The sequence below is a fragment of the Petaurus breviceps genome, unplaced genomic scaffold (genome assembly GCF_028583685.1).
Source record: "Petaurus breviceps papuanus isolate PSGF00001 unplaced genomic scaffold, PetGlider_PUasm1.0 90451, whole genome shotgun sequence".
Classification (NCBI taxonomy): Eukaryota; Metazoa; Chordata; class Mammalia; order Diprotodontia; family Petauridae; genus Petaurus; species Petaurus breviceps.
This window is the reverse complement of record NW_027187258.1, coordinates 1,198,585-1,220,532: the sequence shown is the minus strand read 5'-3', so window position 1 is coordinate 1,220,532 and position 21,948 is coordinate 1,198,585. Positions and strand designations below refer to the sequence as shown.

Below are 21,948 nucleotides of genomic sequence, written 5' to 3'. Positions count from 1 at the left end.
ATCAGCATCCTGAGATGTCACAACAGATGAGGAGTCCACAGAATTCCTCTTCATTTTGGACTGGAGCTTGCCACTAATTCAGTGAACTCATTAACCCTTGTTACCCTGAAGAATGGTTACTTTCTGGAGGACCTCATGTGAGGCAAAATTCATATGTAACAGCAAAACTTCAGATACAACACCAAAGAGGAATGCAGGACAGTGATTATTTATTTTTCCAAAAGATGCCCTAATAGCTGTTAATTTATTAAGTACCTCTAGAACCTGTGATGGGGGTAGGGTTTCCCTCTCCTCTAAGGAAGATGGAAAGCTCTGGACCACTTAGGACACTCTCTTGCATAATAGCTGGGGCCCAAATAAATTTCACCAGCCTTTGTTTACTTTATTTTATTTTTCTATTTTAGAGGCCCTCTGCTATACTGTATAATTCTGCCCATCAGGTATGCAGGTACTGCAGAATTCCAAATAGCAAAAAGCAAGATAGCTCTGTATCAGGCCCAAAGGCTTATGGGAAATATAGCTTTCCTAACCTGAAGGAGTGCCAGAAGGGTCAGGAGAGCTGAGAGCCATACAGAAGAGATGAACTAGGCGCACTGGAGCTCTGAGGAAAGAGAGATGAGCTACAGACATGCGCCATCTATGTGAGTTGACTTCAAGTGAAGTGTGCTACCCCAGACTTATTGTAATCACGAGCAATTGGAGCCTTGCCTGGCCTGGCGAAGGTCACTTTCCTGGACAGAACTTGGTGTTACCTGAAGGTGTCCGGCCCCAGCATTGCTGAATTTATCCACTGTTTACTTCCTCTTCTTTGCCTGTCTCTTTGAGTTCTAGTGTTAACAACATCACACTCCCTTCTGAAGTTTCCAGATCTTTTATGCCTTGATTATTTACTATTTATATTTATATTCTATACTACTATTTATACCATGTATACTATATCATGGGAAGATGATTTGTATTGGAATGAGAAATGCTATGACTAGTGGAGATTTCTTTTCAGATAATAAAAAAAGACAATAGAACTTAAGGTCTATATCTGCTCAATGGCTACGGAAAGAAAAAAATTTCTTCCCTAGTCTGGGAGCTCTCAGTTCTCCAGAATGGCAGGAAAAAGACTAAATGTGAATCCATGAGACTGACTGCCTTGTACTTAAAGGAGAGCCTACATCAAGCCCCTTGCTGAACAAAGGAGAGCTTCACTGCTATATGTGCTTGTCTTCTTTGTTAGAGGAACAGCTTCTGAACAGTATCTGTATCTGGCGCACAGTAGTTGATTGATTGATTGAAAGAGGGCTGGATTTAGAATCATAGGAACCAAGTTTGAATCCTGGCTCATTTTAGACGAGTCTTTGATTTAGAATCTATTTAGATCTTATTAGATTAAACATATTTCTTGTAAGCAGCATATTGTTTAATTTTGTTTTTTGATTAATTCTGTGACTCTTGCATTTTATTGGAAAAGTTTAACCCGTTCACATTCATCATTACACTTGTTTGATTTTTAACTTAGTTCATCAAAAAGGAATACACACTTCCGTATTCATATATTGAAAGTCAGACATTTGTCTGGATTTATGAATGAAAGAATTCTTCTGCCTTGATTGTTCATGGGATCATAGGACCTTATAGTTAGGGCAGAAAAGGATCTTTCAGCTGAGGAACCTGTGTCCAAGGTCACACAAGCAGGGGGGGATTCGAAGCCAGGTCCTCTGTCCCATGTTGTCACTTTGGGAATGATAAAGCCCTGTCTGATATTATGAGATAAGCTCCTCAGTACCCAGACAGTGAAGGCCTGTGTTTACTCCATGGAACCAGTAAGGATATTGTGAAGTATTTCCCCTTGGAAGCTTTGGAGGGCATGGAAAGAAAGAGCAGGAGACGTTGGAAAAGAGAATATCACTTTTACTATCAGCCGGAGGAAACATGATTAGACAATTTCTAATGTAAAATTGATCAGGAAACACAAATGACTTCTATTCACTACCGCATGGTGGATATGACGAGTACAGTGAGCATGAGGCATGCCTAATATTTGATGGACTTAGAGACAGAAAAGCAGAGGGAGCAAAATGAAGTCCTGCCTCAAAGGGCCAGGGAAGGCAGGCGTCCCTGAGAATGTGGAGGTGGCGCCTGCTGCGACTCAGCCAAAGAGCATGTGAGGCAGGGACCCAGAGCAAGGACTTCCATGTTGATTAAATTGTGGAACTGAACCCAAGGTTGCTATTGAATGTGATCATTCAAAAATTGCTTTAACTAAGGCAGAAGGGTGCAATCCAATCCACTTTTGCCTCTTGCTCCCAAGGATTAGGCCTCCAAATGAAGATAATAATGAAGAAATTTCCCTGCCCTCTGTTTCCTCATTTTCCATTCAGCTCTCTGAACTTTGGCATTACAAACAGATGTTTTCTTCTCCGAGGCAACACACAGCCAACATGTGGGTGGAATTGACAATTTGCTGGCTGATCACAGGGCAGTCCGTCACATGACATATATCTGTGTGGTCCAATCTGTTTGACTTAATATCAGAAATAATCCTGACTATCTGGGCTTTGGGGCAATTGATAGGAATTCCTGAAATGACATTTCCAACAGATGTTCCCATAGCCTCACTACTCCAGGAAGCCCTTCTTTATACTCTGCAAAGTCCCAACCTGCTTCTAAGTAACTTTTCCTCACTACTCCTCATTCTGCCCTGTGGAGCTAACCCAGTGCATCACCTTCTGCCTCCACAGGACAGTCCTTCAGAAATGTCCCCTCTGATAAGAAACACTGCTTCTCTAGGCTCAAGTGCCCAGTTGCTTCACCTGATTCTCATGTGACCGTTCCTAGCAATTTTGACACCTGAAACCATTCAAGACACCAGCAAACTGCTGGATAGGGTCACATGGGCCAAGGAAGAGGAAGCTCACTTGGAATGCAACTGTTGAGAGGAAGTATGCCATGGAATAGCTTATCTGCCCATTTTTTCTATACTTCAGACCAACAGTATCCAAATTTCCATTCCCTGGGGCAAGGACCTAGTTATGCTTCTGCATGATTTGCAGTCAGGAGAGGGAAGTGAGAAGGTCTGAGGGAGCTATCAGTTGACTGGTATCAGAGTGTTGTGGAAAGAAAGCTTCTACTGCAAATTGAGATTTCATTTCGTTTCTGCACACAAAGAAAAATCCAGCTAAAGTGGCCTTCCTGTCTTGGGTATCTGGAAATAATCTCAACCCAGCTGGAATGCAATGAAACTTAAATCTGCAGGCTTAGACCCTGAAGAAGGGATATTTGGGAGTCATTTGAATTCCCCCTTTTCTGCTCTCAGAATGTCCATCCTCACCCTTATCCACTCCTTAGTCTAGCAGAGAAATGGGCTCGTGCCCAGAAAAGCTGCTTAACCCCAGGATTCCCAGGGGCACCCTCTTGGTGTAATGAGTCAGCTCCAAGCCCATTAGTCTAGTGAACAAAGCCTTGCATCACTCTTGGAAGTCATTCAGCAGCATCTTGCTCACATTTTGTAAATGGTATTTACAAGAATCATTGATCAGGAGCTCATTCCTTTTAACCTTGGCTCTCAGAGTCTCATGTATTTCATGGGTGCCAATGAGCACTCCATTGGTATCCTCACAATGGCCACAGAACATGAGGAAGGTCCCTAGCATATTGAGTGGACCTCTTGTAAGTGAACTTAATGGGAGGATATGGATAAGCATTGCACAGGATGGGCAGGCTTGGAGGGGTTGTGATCTACAAGTTTGGAGGGAGGACCCACATCTGTGAAGTCATTGATCTACTGGAAGGATGGAGTATGCACTTTCTAGACCCTGTATGTGCTAAAGTCCTCTACTGAAGAAGCCTCATGGTAGCTTGCAGTGGCCCTCTGGGAGACAGTCCTAGTGGGGCCCAAACTCTGGAAGGGCCAAACAAGCTGGAAAAGGCTCTGATTTGGGCCTGACTATGACCTATGTGTCCATTGAATATGGCCAACATAGCTAAGCTGGAGAGATTCAGCAGCAAAAAGTTGGCTGGAGGTGGGGGAGGGAATCGGAGGTTTTTTGGTCTCAGCAAGTCACAAGAGATCACTTGGGTCTAATGAGGCACAGAGACGCTGCCATCTGTACTGTACTTCCACTGATCATCTCATGGTCACTTTGATTGTGCTGGGCCCCAGGAAGCTCCCTGATCACTGCTGGCACCATCTACCTTGTTCCTCAAAAATAAAATAAGGTAAACATCACACACCACATGCATGTGCGCGCACACCACACACATGTGCGCACATACATACACGCACATATACACACATGTGCACATGCACACACTCTTTGGCAAACCCTTCCTATGTCTTGTTCATTTTGATGTTCAAATAAAAACACATTTGGCCAAACTTTTGTACAGACTGTCCTTGTCTCTGACACTAAAATCCCTTTCCCAGCAGCATCTCACCACATACAGGAAAAGGTGGGAAGGAAGCTGGAGGTCGGGGGGTGGGCCCTTCACCCATCAACTTGAAGACCACATGGAATGAAGAAATAAATGCAAGGACTGCCAATGACAACTCTGAAGGATGTGGGGAAAGAAGAGCTTGGCAGAAGCTCCAGGTACAGTGGACAGCTCCACCCCCAAGAGACATGGGCAGCAATGGGGCGATTCCATCTTCCCTGCCCTGTCATCCAAATGGTCCAAAAGTCCACGTTAATGACACTTGCTCCCTGGCTTTTGGATACCACTGCTGACCAGTAGAGGGGGCCGCCTTAGTGATCCTTCCTCCAGAGCAGGTTTTGATAAAGAGGAAGGGGGAGAATCATGAGGGTTCTGAGCATCTTGGGAAAGGGGAGGAGGCTGAGGGGAAAACTGGGCAAACAGGACACTGGGCCTTTCCCAGATTCCAGCTACTTTGGCTTAGCTCATGCCTGGAGAAAAGCATGTTCACTAAATATGTGGCAAATCAAACAGAATTTCCTAAGGTTCAAAGAACCCTGGATTTCAAGCTGGCTGGGACCCAAGAGACCCATCTAGTCTAATCCCCTCATTGGATAGATGAGGAGCTAAATGGCAGAGGCGGGCCCTCTGACTCCTGAGCTAGGCCTCTCTTCCCTACACCATACTGATGGGCCCTGGCCAATAGAGTGGAAACTCCATGAGGTCAGGGTCTATCTCCAGTCCCTAGCACAGTGCATTGCACATAGTAGGCACATAATAAATGTCTATCAAATTGGCTTGTATTTATCTTACCTGTTGGGATAGTTGACTGCCTGGACCATTGTTCTTAATAAATCAAATAACATTTCCTGATGAGACTGAGGGTTCACTAACACAGAAACACAGGCAACAAACTGGGAACCAGGACCAGAAGCTCTTGCTGCCCAGAGAATGGCCACATGAGGAAGGGACGGGGCTGGTCCAAGGTCACACAGGCAGCCTCAGGCACGGACCTGGGATTGAAGCCAAGTTTCCACATGCCAAACCCAGGGTGCTTTGCACCACACCACCTGCCTCCTGACACCACTGATGGTAGAGCAAATCCAACAGCAGAAGGCAGTTGGAGGGCAAGTGCCCCACCTGTAGACCATGAGCAAGTCTGTCCATTGACTAGGCTTAGAACAATGGGTACGATCATGTCAACACTGGTTTAGCATACGAGCTCGTACATGTATTTTCACAATGTAGTACAAGGCCATAAACATTTGGATACACACAAATGCTTCCTGAACATGATGATGCTCAAAACTTGTGTCCAAACCACAGGAAAAAAAGCCTTTGGGGCAGGAGTAATATGCTTCACAAGTAGAGCAGTAATGAAGACACAGTCAGTTGAACAGGGTTGAGGGTGGGCACGGTGGTCAATGCAGTATACAGTCCATCCATGGGTGAAGTTCCTCTGGACAAGTAGGAGTCAAAGCTCAGCATCCCCCGGGCCTTGGCAGAAGGGTGGCATGGTGGCGGTACCCTGAGGGCAGGGGCCCCACTGTACACAAAGTTCGAGAGGAAGCATGGCCCAACCCCTCCCCTGATGTGGCCACTGCTTCTGGCTATACCACTATTTGATCCTCTCTGATTTCCTCCTCTATAGAATGGGGGGGGGGTAACCCTGTTTGCCCTAACCCACCTCCCAGGGGTGTTATGAGAAAATGGATGCAAGCCCCAATGTCCCAAAGAAACTGGAGGTGCTGCAAGGCCTGTTCCCAATAATGAAAGAACTAATTGAAGCCCTCCATCTCCCAGCATTCCTAGCTCAGGATTTTGGATGAAATGTGGGATCCAAAGATGCTAGAGGGTTTTAATCGTATCAGGACATTTGTGTTCCTTGAGTGCCCACAAGTTGGAGCAAGGATACAGGCAGCCACACAGTTTGAACTTGGGGCTGGAGAAAGAGGGAAGCCATTGTAAACTAGCCAAATCCACAGCCAGTTTTCTCCAATTACTAAAGGCTGAACAAGCCTCACTGGAGAGAGACTGGGGTGGGGAGGGGAGAGTCATCTGCCCAGGCCAGAGGCCACACAGAGCTTCTCAGATGGCCAGGTGTCCTAGGGGTACTTTGTACTGGGTCAGGAATCACTGGTCCCACCCTTATCAAGGCACAAATACTGTGTTGTGTGCCCGCTATGTGTAGCCAGCCCTCTGTCTTCCAGAATTGGTTCCCTCCCCCTTTCTTCTCTGGAGTGAAGGTAGGCAGGCCTGGCACCTCCTTAGAAGAGGGAGGGGCCTGCATTGAAGGCCTTTATCAGTGACAGCACAGTACTCTTAGTGGCAGGTGTTGGGGCCTCTTCATCTGCCATGGAACAGCAGGAAGGGTGCAACTCCCAGGAACAATTTTCTGTGGGGAAGGTGATGCACCCTCAATCTAGATCATTGTCCAGATGATGCTTCTTGCCCTGTCCCCAACCAGAAGCAGACCTAGTCATAACTAGGGCAAAGCAGCTGGGGCTTTGTGCTAGGGTGCTAGAATCTCCAGGGTGCCCCTTAGCAGTGTGGAAACAAAGAAGCATGATCCCTAATCAGCAAAAATACTTGACTAAAATAGGAATGCTCCCTTTAGATTGGCGTTATGTTGTTTTAATATCCCTTTCCCTAATTTTTTCCCAAGCAACATCTCCTTTCTTTTTAAAAAATATATAATAGGAACTGGATTGTGTTGGGCAAGTTGAATGGATTTCTTATCATCATTTAGATTAGTGTCCTTTCACCGCCTTCCTTCCACCTTTATTCTTGTAATTTTGTGTGAATGGAAGTGGATGCAGCATTAGTAGGGACTTCCAGTGTGCTCACTGGATTTTGGCACAGACCCTTGCTGTCCTTTGCTGTCACTGGGGACGAATATTTGAAAAGGTAGAGAGGTACTTCGAATGAACCAATGATTGTCACTTTGGACAAGCTTGGCACTTCCAAAGCAACCCGAATGGAACTGACCCTATTTGGCTGTTTTAGCCAAAACCAAAATGTAGAGATTTGTTTGGACTGATCACCCTGATCTCCGTATAGAAAAGCAATCTGAGAAAGATAGGACATTGAAGGAAAGACTAACAACATCCACGTTTTGCATTATTGAACCCACCAAGTCTATTGGGGAGAATTCAGGTGGTGGCTAAAAAGTCCTTATGGCATCTCCACACTAAAGAGGAGAGCCCCACCACCTGCCATTTACAGCCAGGCTGGAAGGCCTCACCCCTGCGGCCTCACACCAAACTAGCTCCATGACCAGAAGCAAGTCACGTGGGAGAAGAGCCATGAATTTCCAATATGGTACCTGTGCCGTTGGTCAAGAGACGGAAACAGTAGGAGGGGATCATCAGTGGTCAATAATGGCAAAACTTTAAGAATCCAACCTTAAATGTTGGAAGTTCATTGAGCTCAAGATGAAGAAGACTGGAGATGTTCCCCCTGAAGTCCAGAGAGTCCAGGTTCGGAGTCAGTCTTGTCTGGCATTTTCCTCTTTTTAATGGTTGCCCATCCCCAAAGCCATCGTGGAGATGCTTAGGTACCAGGCACATTGGTGCTGTCTTGGTCCCCGGCAAACTCCGTGACAACTCTGCGAGCCAGGGGATTGGTGGTCTTGAGCAGCTCTGCTGCTGACGGCCTCGAGCCCAGGCTGCTCTTACTTCCTTTCTTTTGGAGCAGAGCCTTGAAGTCTTCATTTCTGCTGGTGGTTCTGTTACTGCTGCTGCAAGGGCCTGTGGCAGCTGCTTCACTGCTTGGAGAGCCAGCTGGGTTCTTGGCTGTCGGATGTGAAATCAATCTGCCGCTAGCGAAGGCCTCGCCAGGCTCTTTCCAGCCAAGCAACTTCCTTTTAGACCTAAAGAAGAGGAGTCAACTTGGTAAGGAGTCATTGGAGAAGTCGCCAATGCTTCCACCTCTCTGCTTTTTCTGGGCTGTTCGCTTAACCTCATTACCCATAGACCTTCTAGAATTCTGGGCAGCCTACAAGGTACCTTTTCCATGAGATTCCCCTGAGCCCCCCAGTTACTAGTTACCCTTGATCTTCCTTATCCATAGACATTCTATATCCACCCTGCCAATTACCAGTAAAACATATGCCCCCTGAGGGCAGCAACTGTGTAGTTTTTTTTTTTTTGTGCACTTAGCACAGTATAAAGACCCATGATGGAGAGACCAGAAAATACTTGTTGAATTGAATTGAACTGAATTGAATTGCCCTCCCCTATGTGAATGGGCCACCCTCTTGGAAAGATAACTCATCTGTAGCAGCCTTGGGGACGTGACCTTGTGTTTTTGCCCTACAAGTAGACAGGCGGTAAACAGAAGAGATCAACAATCCTGCCTTCATCACTAGGCACACACTGTAGAGAGGATGAGTCCTCTGGGAGCAAGGGGTGCTGAAGCCAGCTCAAACCCCCTTGAGCCAAGTGCTAAATGTTCATTGGAAACATTTACACCTCATAAATCTATGAGTACTAAGGCTTGATTGTTTTGTTGATTATTTAGACTTAGGAAAGAGAGGGAAAAAAGTTAATAATGCAGATTCAACATAAAAAATGTATGGCGCATACATTTTTAGGAAAATTGGTTGTTAAGATTTAGCAGGACACTCCTGGCAAGGAGAAAGGCAGCTCCTGATTTGTTGTGTTGGTTACCTTTGACACCTCACCCAGGCTCCCTTTGTTGTAATGGGGTGGGTGGCCAGCACTGTGGGGTGCTGCTCAGGACGGGGTGGGGGTAACTTGCCTAGTACACAACAGGTAGGCCCTCACTGCAGCACTGTTAACACTCTGAACTCCTGGGGAGATCTATTATTTTTAACATAAAATGGTGCGGATTGCTGCTGAGTGTGTCTGACCGTAGCTCATATTTCTATAGTGTTTTAAGGTTGGCAAAGCACTGATTGTATTATTATCTTATGTTCTGCTATCTTCCATTCTCTTCTAATTCTCTCACTTTGACTATCCTCTTTTTACAGATGAGTACACTGAGGCTCAGCCAGACTACACCATTGATCTCATAGATGCAGGAGAACAGGTGGGAGTCAGAGTGCTGGAGCCAGCATGTGGGCAATAAAGGAGGTGCCCCCCCCACCCCCACCAGGTCGTTCCCCCACATCTTCCAAAAGCCTCTGTTCAGCTGTTGATAAAGATAAATGGGGCCCCAAGACTGGGGAGGGGGAGAAGGAGGCATTAGGAAGCAGGAGGGATGCACATTTTGGAGCTTCCCCTAATGTAGTTGAGATGAATCAATTTGATGGTACTGTTTTAACATTGGATACCAGGCTCAGATGGCGTCAGCAAGACATATGTAGGGGAGGCCCTAGCTTCTCTACCTAACAACAGTCTCCCAGAATAGGGAGACCCCCCAAACATCCTCAGCTTTCCTTAAGAACTCATACATCTGTCATCTCCAGAATTGATCACTGTGCTCTTACAACCTTTGGTACACTGTCCCCCCATTAACTTGACATTCCTTTAAGCTGGGAGAGCACAGTGCCATCAGCAACAGAGGTTGGCATAATGTCTGGTGAACTGAATTCAATAGACCTGTCCAAATTCTATGCTTTCACCCCTTGGCTCCAAACTGCTTTTCTGGCCTCCCTACATGTGGCCTGTCGTCCAACCCAGTGGACCTTCTCACTTTTCCTCCCACATGAGGTCTCCTGTCTCCCTTCTTTACACTGTATAGCATCCTTCAAAGGTCAGCCCAAGGGCCACTTTCTCTATCAAGCCTTTTCTTTATCCCATACCCAACTCCTGGTGCCTTTCCCCCCTCAGAGTACTTTGTATTAATTTTGTAACCTGCTTTTCCCCCAGAGAAAATGTGACTTTCTTGAGGCACAGGACTGTTTGATGTTGCCTCTATATTGCTATTGCTCAACACTATACCTAGCATGTAGTAGGTGCTTGAGAAATGTGTTGGTTGTGTAGGACAATACAGTCTGTCTATTTCCTTGTGTCCTGTAGCATAACCCTGGGAAAACGGAGGCTACACAAGCCCAACGTTTCATTGTTGTTGGATGTGCAAACACAGAATCACAGAGAATGAGACTTGGAAGTGACCTCAATGACCTGTAGTCTAACCCACACTCAAGAAACGATCCCTATGGCAACTCAACCTCCAAGCAGTCCTCCAGTCTCTGCATGGACACTCCTAATGTGAGGGGGCCCTCACTAATACCACTGGGGGACAGCTCCAGTCCTTAGGAAGTTCTTCCTGACCTCAAGCCTGAACTGGCTCTCACCACTTTCACCTGTGGCTCATGGTTCTCCTTTCTGGGGAAGAGCAGAAAACAAGCTGAGCAGAGTAATTGTACAAGAGAGGAATTTAGTGGGAGGGGAGGTCAGAGCAGTGGAAATAAGGCAGCAAGAAAACATTTTTAAAAAAGCAAGCAGCTGTTCTGACAGCTGAGGCTGCAGATTCTGGTGGCCATGAGCCTTCAGATTTAAAGTGGATGCTCTGACCTGTGTATGACTGTAAATAAGTCTTCAGTCGTGCGTGACGTCACAAATACATCATCATCGTCTTCTGCTATGGATTCTGCTGTCTTGTCACTTGCAAAATGTTTTTCTTCAGTGCTCTGCTCCATAAAATTTCCTAAGGTAAAGAGAGAATCTGAGTCAGGGAATGGACCCAAACATCTCCCCAAATTCCTGTCCTAGGAGAGACTGTCTGGGGTTGTTCTAGCGCTTCCCTGCCCACGAATCCCTTCTCTTAGTAGAGTTGGGGCTATGGACTAGATGGAGAAGATGGCTTTCTCAGGTCCTCTTTGATAGGGATAAACCATGAGGCTGATTTCCATTTCTCAAAGGTTACCTTCAACATGCTTGGGACTTTGGATGTGCTGACTGATTAATTGTTAACTCCTGGAGAGCACAGAGGAAGGACTTGATCGATGCTTGCTGATTGAGTATTGATTTCACAGTCTTTGCCCTATAGATTCAAGAGTGCAGGGGCCCAAAGTAAACCTTGGCTAACTATCTGTCACTGGCTTATCCCTCAGAAGGTGACCTGGAGGGCCTGAACACCTCTGTAGACTGACCTAAATCCCCTGGACAGGCTGTCTCAGAATCAGCCTGCTCATTCTGGGATCAAGACTGCCCTGAGTGGCAGCTCAGCTTGTGAGCTGGCCTGAACACAACTACTGCACAATGTTCACTGACCTGGAAGGCTTGCCTCAACTCCACTGTCAGCTGGTGGCTTAAAGAGCTCCTCCTTGGTATTTGGGAACTGTAAGCCATCAGGGCTCAGCTGAGAGTTGACATCTTCCTCCAAGGTGATGATAGGACTAGGAGCCAGCTTTGGCTCCCCCGCATTGGCCCCCGGCTGTGGCAGGTGGAGCACACTAGGCTTCTTTGGCACTGGAGGGGGGACCTTGCTTCTCCTTCTCTCCACGTCACCCCCTCTCTCTGGCAGGGACCTCATCTTAGGGCACTCCTCTTCCAGGGTCTCTGCCACTGGACTCTGGCCATTTGGGGTTCTGAGAACCTTTGGTTTCCGCACGACCATATAGATATCCTGAGGGGAGGGCCTGGCCTGGCTGGTTGTATTCTCAGTAGTCAGGAGCAAGGTGGGGGAAGTTGGTAGAGGCTCCTTGGGAACCAGGTTCTGGGGTCTTTTGGCCACTGGAGGCTTTAGCTTCCTCTCTGGCAGGGTGAAGGCTTCCAGCCCAGGCTCCTCAGCTGGATCTGGGCTCTCAACATCATCTTCTGGCTCTGATTTACTGATTGACCGAAGTCGAACAGAGCGCAGGTCAGACTGGGTGACTACAGGCATGATTGGCTGATTGGGGCCAGTCTTTTGAGCCAACTTTGCTCCAAAGGTTGAGTCCGAGTGATGCCGGCTCACCTTGGCTTTGGCCCGGAGGGAGATCTTCATCCCTGAAGTATCCAGGTGGGCTGGAGGGGTCAGTGGTAGGTCAAATGGCAGCTGGGACTTGGGGCTCTTCTCCATTGGTGATGTTGGCGGCAAGGACGACTTCCTCTCTGGGACCACTGGCCGTACCCGACCACTGTTGCTTGTGTGAGGTAAATGACCTAGTATCATGGATGTGGTGGGAACGGTGGGGGTTGGTGTCTCAGACTGACTTGAGTACCCACTGGACGGTGACATCAGTCCTGTGGGCCTCCCTGGGGATGATACTTCCCGGGCCTCTGCTTCAATGGAAAGTTGGGAAGGTGTGGTGGCCCTGGAGGTGGAAGGGGAAGCCAGAGACTCTGAGCTGCCCCTCACTTGGACACACTCTATCACCGTGGTCCCAGTAGCAGTGCTCGAGCTGGAAAGAGACCGGTAGGGGTCGCCAGACTTCCAGTCACTGAGATACCAGTGGTGGGAGAAGTGTGTGCCTTCTGTCTCCCTTAAAGTAGGCACAGCTGGGTGGCCCTGAGCATCTGTGGAGGAAAACTGATGTCCCTGGTGTTCAAGGGGGAGGCAAAGGCTTCTAGGCCTCTGGTCCTTGGGCAAGCTGGGCCCAGCTTCTGGCTGGAGGACAGCCTCGTCTTTGACCAGGGACACACTGCGCATTGGTGGCAAAGGCTTCTTTTTGGCCTTTTTGAGGGAGATACTCTTGGACCTTCTTGGTCTGGGCTCAGCTCCAACAGAGGAGACATTGTCTGTACTGGCACTGCCTTCTGAGCTGGCACTGGGGTAGGCCAGGGTGCCAGTTTCACTGCCCTGCTGGTCCTCTCCACAGCCCCCACCCACTGAGCACACAGAGCCCGAGTCTGTTGGCACAGACAGTGACCTCTCCCGGAATCTACAGGCACTTGGGTCTGACTCTCGCCTTGAGGGCTCCCCTTCCGCCGGTTTGCTGCTGGGAAGGGGCCTCCCTTTGTAATCTTTCTCTGGCTCTTGGCTTCTTGGAGCTGGGCCATCAGGGCAGCAAGCCTGGTCATTCTGAGCAGCCAAAGCAGAACCAGTCTCTTCCAAGTTCCCAGGGCTGAGGACATTTAGAGACCCCTGAGAATTGCATGTAGAAGGATATTTCCCATTTTCTTTGACCTGACTGCTCTCTTCAGGGGCAGGACTAGTCGGGCTCATGTAATTAAAGCAGCTTCCTTTCCATGGAGGCGAGAATGTCGAATCCTTTGGTCCATTGCAGGAAGAGGGGACACTATATACCATCCCCATGCCCTCCATGGTGGGTGAAGCTGGGCCACTCATTGCTGGGTGAGACTCTCCTAGGTCACTGGGCATCTTTCTCAGGGCTGGGGAACATGCTTCATGGCCAGCCAGCCCCCTTCCACTGGCCACTTCTGGATTTGGGTTCCAGGACACAGATTCTTTAGTGGCAGAGTATACTTGCCCGTTACTCCGACCTGGGGAAGGGAGATCAACACAGAATGTTAATTCTGCCAGGTCACCAGTGTTGAGAGGCCCAAATTCCTCCTGAGAACTTGGAGGCACAGTCTCTGGCAAAGGACTGATAGGACTTCCAGAGATGAAGACAGGGATGGTCAGTGACTTCCCCAGAGCCTCACAGTGGCTGAGTGGCCAGATTCTGCCTAAAACTTTCAGCCTCTGAATTCCTCTCAAGGTCAGCCACTTGCTTCATCATTAGGACATAGCCAAGGTCTGCTAAAAAAAAAAGCCTTGGATTGACCCAAATTGTTCCAAATGAGCAGATGGGCTACATTTGGGAGTCATCCAGTACAAACGGTACAGATTCCCCTTGCCTACCAATGGGCATTAAACTTAATCTGGGAGTTACTTCTTGGGAACTGATACCAAGAACTTCTTTCATTTTCCAAGTCAAGATAAAAGATTTCACAATCTACGACCTGGGGAAGAGTGGGAAATAGACCAAATTGCTTCAAAGTCCCACCGTGTTTCAGGATCAGGGGAGAAAGTCTCTTACACTCATGTCAGTGAATTAACAAACAAACAGATATCACCAGAATAAAGAGGAAATTCGAAATAGGGAAAGCCCAGTGTGCCCCTCACTTGGGCTTTAGACACAGCCAGCCAGGCCAGGCACAATGAGCTTTTTTGCTGATTCATTCCTAAGGAGATTCCCCCAATCTCACAATTTTCTTATCACAGAAATATGGATTTACAGTTGGGTGAAAGTGATGAGGAAAAAGATCCACAGCACTTCCAGTGCAGCTGGAACCAGATGAAAATGGAATTTGGAAATATTGAACAAAATAAATAAAAAGACAGTAAGCTTGGTAACATTAATATGTGGCCACCAGGTGTCCATTTCTATTTGAGTCTGTCATGTGACAGCATTGGCCTCTGGGCAGGTCTACACAGGTGGTAGTAAGCAGCAAAGCTGGCTCCTCTCAGAACCAGAGCTCTTTCCATTATACCTTCATGATGCCATCATTTTTCCAATTAAGTGGAAAGAAATGAGAACGTCTCTATTTAAGATCAAGCTAGCCCAATCCTCAAAAGCATTCTCACACAAGGAGAGTTCTGTAGGGGTGCTTGGTGCACAGGCCACTGGGGACATCACCTTGGTCTCGCAAGGAGAGGTGAGGGAAGCCGATAATGGTCCGTCGCCTCCTCAGGGTGGACTTGGGGTTCACTGCAGTCTCTGTGTTAAACAAGGAGTGTCTTAAACTCGCATGTTTATCAAACTGCTGTCCTGTAGGCAAAAGAAACACGATGGAAATCAAATGGAGGCAGAGCAAACAGATGAGGGCAGCAGTGAGCATGGACAGCACCCTTCTTTCCTCTTCTTTCCCCTCCCCATGAGGCCCCACCTCATGCAGCCCACTGCCCTTGACTTCCTGGGGGGTAGCTGAGATGGACATGGCTCTTAGCCTTTCCCTGAATTCGAAATGGCTCAGCTCTTTCTTTATGAAGGGGAAGCCTTTATGAACAACCCTGTCAGGGAAGCTGGTCCTGCCTCAGATGGCAGTGTGAGTTTCTTTTTCACAAGCACTGGGTTTTATTTGGTGAGTGACCTCTATTTCCTGTAGCCTCAAGTCTGACGAAAGCTGGGAAGTGGAATGCCTGGGCCTGAGGGAAGGGGATGGTGTCCTTCTCATTCACTGTTCCTTCCTCCCTGTCTCCTCTATCATGAGCTTCATCCTCTAGTCATCGGCTCGTTAGTGTCAGGCACCATGCTAAGCGCGGGGGGTACAAAGAAAGGCAGAGGACAGTTACGGCCCTCGAGGAGCAGACAGTCCAAAGGGGAGATATAACTAAATCATAAATAGGACACATGGGAGGCGATCTCAGGGGGAGGCACTGACATTTTGGCTTCTGAGCTTTGGAGGAAGCCAAGGAAATGAGGAGGGAGAGATGAGGAGAGACAGCAAACGGAGCGTTGTGTGCCCTTTGCAGTAAACCAAGTATCTCAATCCTTTGGCTGGGAAACAGAGCTCTGGTTAAGAACCACAGAGGCTTGAGGACTGGGCCTCACTTCCAGCATATAGGAAGGGAAGGGGGAATGGTACCAGAGAATGTACTATTCATCCTGCCACAGCCAAGTAACTGTTATGTGTTCTCACAAAGGAAGGAGCAAAGGGGTTTGAGGAACACCTCCTTACCCTCCTTGTCATCAGGAAGGATGAAACACCCATAAGATAATGGAAGAAGGAGAGGAAGGTCTAAAGCGGAAGAGGGGAACTCAGATGTGTGTCAGGTGGTTGGAGGGCAGAAGAAAAAGGGATTCAGACCCACAGGACACTCAGAGCCAAGAAGAGCCAAGTAGCAATGACTCACAGAAGAATGCATTTGCCTGGTATCTTACAAATCTAATTAAATGGCAAAGGGAGGGGAAGGAAAAAACTGGCTTGGACACGTACCTTGCAGGCTAGATACAACAGAAAGCAGCCACAAGCAAGCATATGACTACAGATGTGACAAGATTCAAGAAAATGACCAGCACCAAAACACATGGGCTCAGCAACTGATCAGCAAGATTTTACTGAACACCTACTATGTGCCAGGCACTGTGCTAGGTATGGAAGCACAGAGTGACCCAGAGACCCTAACACAGGAAGGCAAAGGTAACCTCAAAGCCATCCTGATCCATGGTGGCATGGGGCTCCTAGCTGGCACATATGTGGCTTGGGAAGGGAATCGTTTATTTGGAAAGGCTCCGAAGGCCATTTACTAATTGGTGCTTGTAGCTCTGTCTTATTGGGAAAAAGAAGAGTCTCTGGTAAGATGGCCAGTCCTGTTGTGTTTGAAGATGGCCTTGTTATTTTACAGGGACACCTTGTTGCATGAAACTCAGTGAAGTGACTTAAATAGACATCCTCAGGACTGTGGAGTGGTCTGTAGCTATATGAAGAATTCATCTGACCCTGTCCAGGAAGATACCTAAAGGTCTAAGTTGTTTTGCTAAGCAAACTTCAGCCACAGGGAGTCTTCTGATAGTGGAAAAGTTGGATTTCAGCAACTTCCCTAAATAGCAGCTCAAGGAGAGCTAAAGGCTGCCCCCCTTCCCTCCCGACCCCCTTCCCTCCCACCCCCTTCCCTCCCACCTCCCTTTAAAAAATTGTTACTCCTGCTTGCCTGAAACTGGATCCTTTGGGTGAGATAGAGTTCTTTTTCATCAAAAGCATTCCAGTAGTTAAGTGGCTCACATTTGAATGGACTGGCTTTCATCAAATTCTGGGAAGAGGGCCCCTGAGGGCTTAAGTCCCAATGGGTTGTATTGAGCCTTTCTTAGATCATAAAATCACAGGCTCATCTAGGCTAGCCCCTTCTTGAGGCTGAAGACCCAACATAGTGAACAAGTGACCCTCCAGACTCTGCCCCAGCACTGTTAGTGAGAGGGAGATACCAAATCAGCAGCCACTTTGGAATGGCGCCCATTGTTAGGGACAATCTTTCTTCCTCCCACTCTCTGTTCCTAGATCTTCCCTCAGAAGCCAAGTAGAACATGTCTAGTCTCTCTTACCAACACAAATCTCCAGATATTTGCCAACACTGATAACATTCCCTCCCTCATTCCAAGCCTTCTCTTCTCTAGGCTAAACATCCTCAGTTTCTCCACCTAATGCTCCCATGGCATACTCTCTAGGCCCCATACCATCCTGGTTGCCCCTCACTGGATGCTCATCAATGGCCTTCCTAACTGTGCCATTCAGAACTTGGACACTATTCTAGATGGGGTCTGCCCAGGACATGGTACCATGAGATTATCAACTCCCTCAGCCTAGAAATGATATCTTGTTCCATAGAGCCTGAGATCATATCCTTTTTGGGGTTTAATTTTGGGGAAGATTATCTCGGGCAGGGAAAGGGAGGAACTGGGGAGTATCTAGTTACGAGGACCAGGTCTTAACATTCTGGAGGTTCTATTCTTCCATTTAATTCTGTTTCCCAAACTTCCACTCTCCAGCCACAGCCCCTGAATTATTCAACCTTTACCATCATGGCACCCCCTAGCTGCTCAGGCTGGACTCCACAGCCAGCTATGTTACTATTTCTGCCTCTAGGCTTCTTCACCCAAAGCTTGAATCACTACTGCCTAGGCATAATACCTCTAAAGAATTTTGGATTCTTCCTTCCCACCGCCACCTAGTTGTCTGCTAACTCCCTGCATGTCTTTCCTCTGCGATATCTCTCCCCTCCAATTCCTCCTCCCCACTACTCTCGCCCATCATTCCTGAACTCCTGAAGTGGTATTCCTGCTGGGGCCTCTGTCTCCAGGTCCACCTGGCTCCCATCCATCTTGCTCATACTGCTAGATCCAGCTCACTGAATCACTGCTTGAATCATATCATTTCCTGGCTAAATGCTCTTCAGTGAAGGATTCCCCATTGCCTGCAGAATAAACAAAAGCTCACACTTAACTATAACCTTTGGAGCATTTCTCCCTCCCACTTGTCCCCTACAAGAGCCTGCCACTACCCAAACTTCACAGTTCACCTTTTCCCTCTTGTTTCTTTGGGTCCCTCTGCCTGGAATGCTCTCCCTTCTGTCCTTTGGCTCAGCTCAGATGCTCCCTTGGCTCTGGTATCCCCGGCCAGAGGCAACCTGTCCCGGGCTTAATCCTTAACTTAGTGGAGGGCTCCATTCTATAGTATCTGTGTTTGCTGTGTATTTTCTTATCTGACCTACTATGCTCCAGACCATGTCTTGTGAAGATCTGCAACACCGAGCCATGCACATCCGTTTGCAAAAGATTTGCTAAATTACTCAACAATTGCAGGAATGATAGCAACCGTCCATGGTGCTCCAGACTAGGCCCCAAGCAGTGATTCTGCAAGGCAATGTCAGGAGTATATAGAAGACTATCTCTGTGAGGGTCAGTGCAAGAATAGGCTGAAAAATGCATTTAATGGAGATGTGGCTCGAAGAATGTCAGAGCTAATGTTAAGCATTAAGCATTGGGACCATCAAGTGGTTGAGAAGGATCTGTCTCTAGACAGGAGCCCCCGGGACTGAGGGACACTCATTGAACATATAATGTCACAAGATTCCTGGAAGGCAAAAGCTGCCCTAACATACCCTGTATGAATTCACTTTCCTTGTAAACTGGAGGATGTTGGGCCATGGCAAGTCAATGTCCTAAGATCAAGAGTCTCAATAGAAATCACGAAATAAGCAGTACTTGACACGAAACTCAATTCAAAAGGGTTAATGGTTAAAATGATCTGGTAGTGCTTAAACATTAGAAGAATTGACAGACTATTTAAGCAACTGAAAGTGAACATTGCTGCAGCAATGCCATGGACTATCATTTGGTAAATCCAAGAAGACAAAATACCCAGGACAGGACCCCTTGATTATGGAAGAACTGCTGAGAAAACTAGAAAGGAAATGAGCAGAAATTCAGTGAATGCCAATACTTCCCAGTATATGCCACAATAAATTCCAAATGGATAATCAGCCTAAATGTAAAAGGTTATATCATCCAATAATTAAAGGAGAATGGAAGAAGCTACCTTGTATAGGCAGCTGGGGGGTTAGGAGGAGAATTCTTAACTAAACAAAGAATAGAGGTGATCATAAGAGATAAGACAAACACTTCTCATTATGTAAAATGAAAAAAAATAATATGAAATAAAGGTTTGGTATCTAAGATATATAAAGAATTGATACAAATATATAAGACAAGCATCTTTAGCCTGATAGATAACTGATTGGAGGATATGAACAGGCAGTTTTCAGAAGAAGAAATGTAAATTAATAATCACTACATGAAAAAAATGGTCAACGTTAGAGTGGCTGTGGGCAGATAGGCACACTGATAGACTATTGGGGGATCATCAAACTGTATATGCTCTCTGACCCAGCAATGCCACAAGGAGGCCAAAGACAGAGGGCAAAGTCCCATAAATACAGAAATACAGATAGCACCACTTTTGTGGTAGCAAAGAATTAGAAACAAAACAGATAACCAGTATATGTATATGATTCGTATATGAATCTAATGGAATATTATTGTGCCCTTGGAAATGTAAGAATTTTGGGAAATTTGGAAAGGCCTGTACAAATGAACGTATGCATTCAATTAAGGAGAACTGATAGAACAGTTTACACAAAGACCCCTAGGATGTAAACGCCACGGACTGATGACCAAGCGTCCTTCCTGAGCATGAACAAAGGCAAAGGGGCCAGTGTTTGGTATCACCTGGGCATCCTGAGGCAGCCCTTTCCCAATCATTAGCAGGTTATTCTTCTATCAACCCCAAATTTGCCTCTTTGCAACTTCCCCCCCTGGCTCCTGGTTCTGCTCTCTCAGCCCCACCTCCCTGAGTCTTCTCTTTTCCAAGCTAACCTTCCCCAATGCCTTCAACTCTAGAGATCCCTAAAGTGTGAGCTCCTACTCCCCTGGATTCTCTCCAGCTCCTCACTACCCTTCCTAAACTGTGGCCCCAACAATTGAGTCCCGTATTCTAGACATGGCTGACCAGGGCCCCCCTCCCCAGTTCTGTATGAAGCCCAAGATGATGTTGGCTTCCTTGGCCATCATGTGGTGCTGAGCTTGGAGCCTTCCAAAGCCTCTGGCTCCTTCCCCACCACCCTACCACCCTCCTACCTTATGCTTTTGAAGGAGATTTTTTTGGAACTTAAGTCTGTCTTTATATTCATTGAAATGAATGCTGGCAATGGATAGCAGCACTCTCAGTTTATTTCCTAATATTCACCTTCCACCAAACAAAAACACATGAGTCATACACAGCGTCAGGAGAACCAAGGTGGGAACTGAAGGTGCCGACTGCCTCGTTCAGAATAGTGACTACATGTGTTGGAGACAAGACTGTTAGCAGAATGATGTGGCTCCGTGGGAGAAAACAAGGGACAATATTACAGATGGCAAGATCTCAGTTTGGAAAGGAAGCCTGTAAACATTTCCTCGTCCATCTCGATCAAGCCGGCTTGTTTGGGTTCTCTCTACTTTGGCCTGAATTCCTCTGTCACCAGCAGCCCACAGATCAGATCTGGTGATCATTTGAACTGGCCCCCCATTCAGGGAGAGTCACTTCACTTTTCCTCTTTGTCCCTTGGCCTTACCCCAGTCCTCGCTTAGTGAGTCCTGGCTTTGCCCTCTTTCCTCCCTACCCTCAGAGCGGCACTGTCCTCGAAGCTCCACCAACCTTACATTAAGCGCTAAGGGGGATACTGAGCTTTACTTGGCTCCAAATGTGGCCCTGCCACTCCATTTTCCTAGGTCACTGCCATCCCTTTACCCTAACCCCACAGAATCACAGGATTGAAGGATAGGAAGGGGCCTCAAAGGTCATCTAGGCTACCCTACCACCCCCTCAAGCCTTCATCCTTGGCTTTAAGACCTCTATTGCTCTTGGGGTCAAAAGTCTTCTACCCAAGTGGAGGAGAGGGGGGCTTGGCTAGATGCCAGAACATGTGAAAAAGAGCTCAGCTTCTTAGTGGACCACAAACTGAAAATGAGGCCATGGTGTGACATGGCAGGCTAAAAAGCCAAGCAACAGAATAAGAAAGACCCCACCACAGTTCTGGGGGCAAGCCACTGGCAATCTAGTGCACACTCAGAGGAGGGAGACCAAAGTGCATAATGGGATCTGAAGGGACCAGGACATTCAGCCTAGAAAAAATAGATGCCTTCAAGGATCACAGGGTTTCCCCTATTGCACTCTGCATTTTTAGCCTCATTTCTTTTTTTCTCCCTACTTAAGAAAGGAAGGAAGGAAAGAAGAAAGCAAGGGAGGGAGGGAGGGAGGGAGGGAGGAAGGAAGGAAGGAAGGAAGGAAAGAAGGAAGGAAGGAGGGAGGGAGGGAAAGAAGAAAGGAAGGAGGGAGGGAGGGAAAGAAGGAAGGAAGGAGGGAGGGAGGGAGAGAGGAAGGAAGGAAGGAGGGAGGGAGTGGGAGAGAGGAAGGAAGGAAAGAAGGAAGGAAGGAGGGAGGGAGAGAGGAAGGAAGGAAGGAGGGAGGGAGGGAGGGAGAGAGGAAGGAAGGAAGAAAGGAAGGAGGGAGGGAGGGAGAGAGGAAGGAAGGAAAGAAGGAAGGAGGGAGGGAAAGAAGGAAGGAAGGAGGGAGGGAGGGAGAGAGGAAGGAAGGAAGGAAGGAGGGAGGGAGTAAGGGAGAGAGGAAGGAAGGAAGGAAAGAAGGAAGGAAGGAGGGAGGGAGGGAGGGAGGG

General features: G+C 47.5%; 1 protein-coding gene across 2 annotated transcripts in view; it reads right to left on the bottom strand.

Annotated features, from left to right (window-relative positions):
• Nucleotides 1-1,885: 1,885 nt before the first annotated feature.
• The window catches only part of NHSL2 (NHS like 2), a 65,730-nt gene continuing 45,667 nt past the window's right edge, over nucleotides 1,886-21,948 (bottom strand). For both annotated transcript variants that reach the window (XM_069062399.1, XM_069062400.1), the window contains exons 5-8: nucleotides 14,879-15,010; nucleotides 11,586-13,739; nucleotides 10,887-11,019; nucleotides 1,886-8,275 (exon numbers count right to left, since the gene is read on the bottom strand). In XM_069062399.1, coding sequence (XP_068918500.1) covers nucleotides 7,957-8,275; nucleotides 10,887-11,019; nucleotides 11,586-13,739; nucleotides 14,879-15,010 — 2,738 coding nt within the window. In that variant the 3' untranslated portion in view covers nucleotides 1,886-7,956. The remainder of the gene's footprint in view (nucleotides 8,276-10,886; nucleotides 11,020-11,585; nucleotides 13,740-14,878; nucleotides 15,011-21,948) is intronic.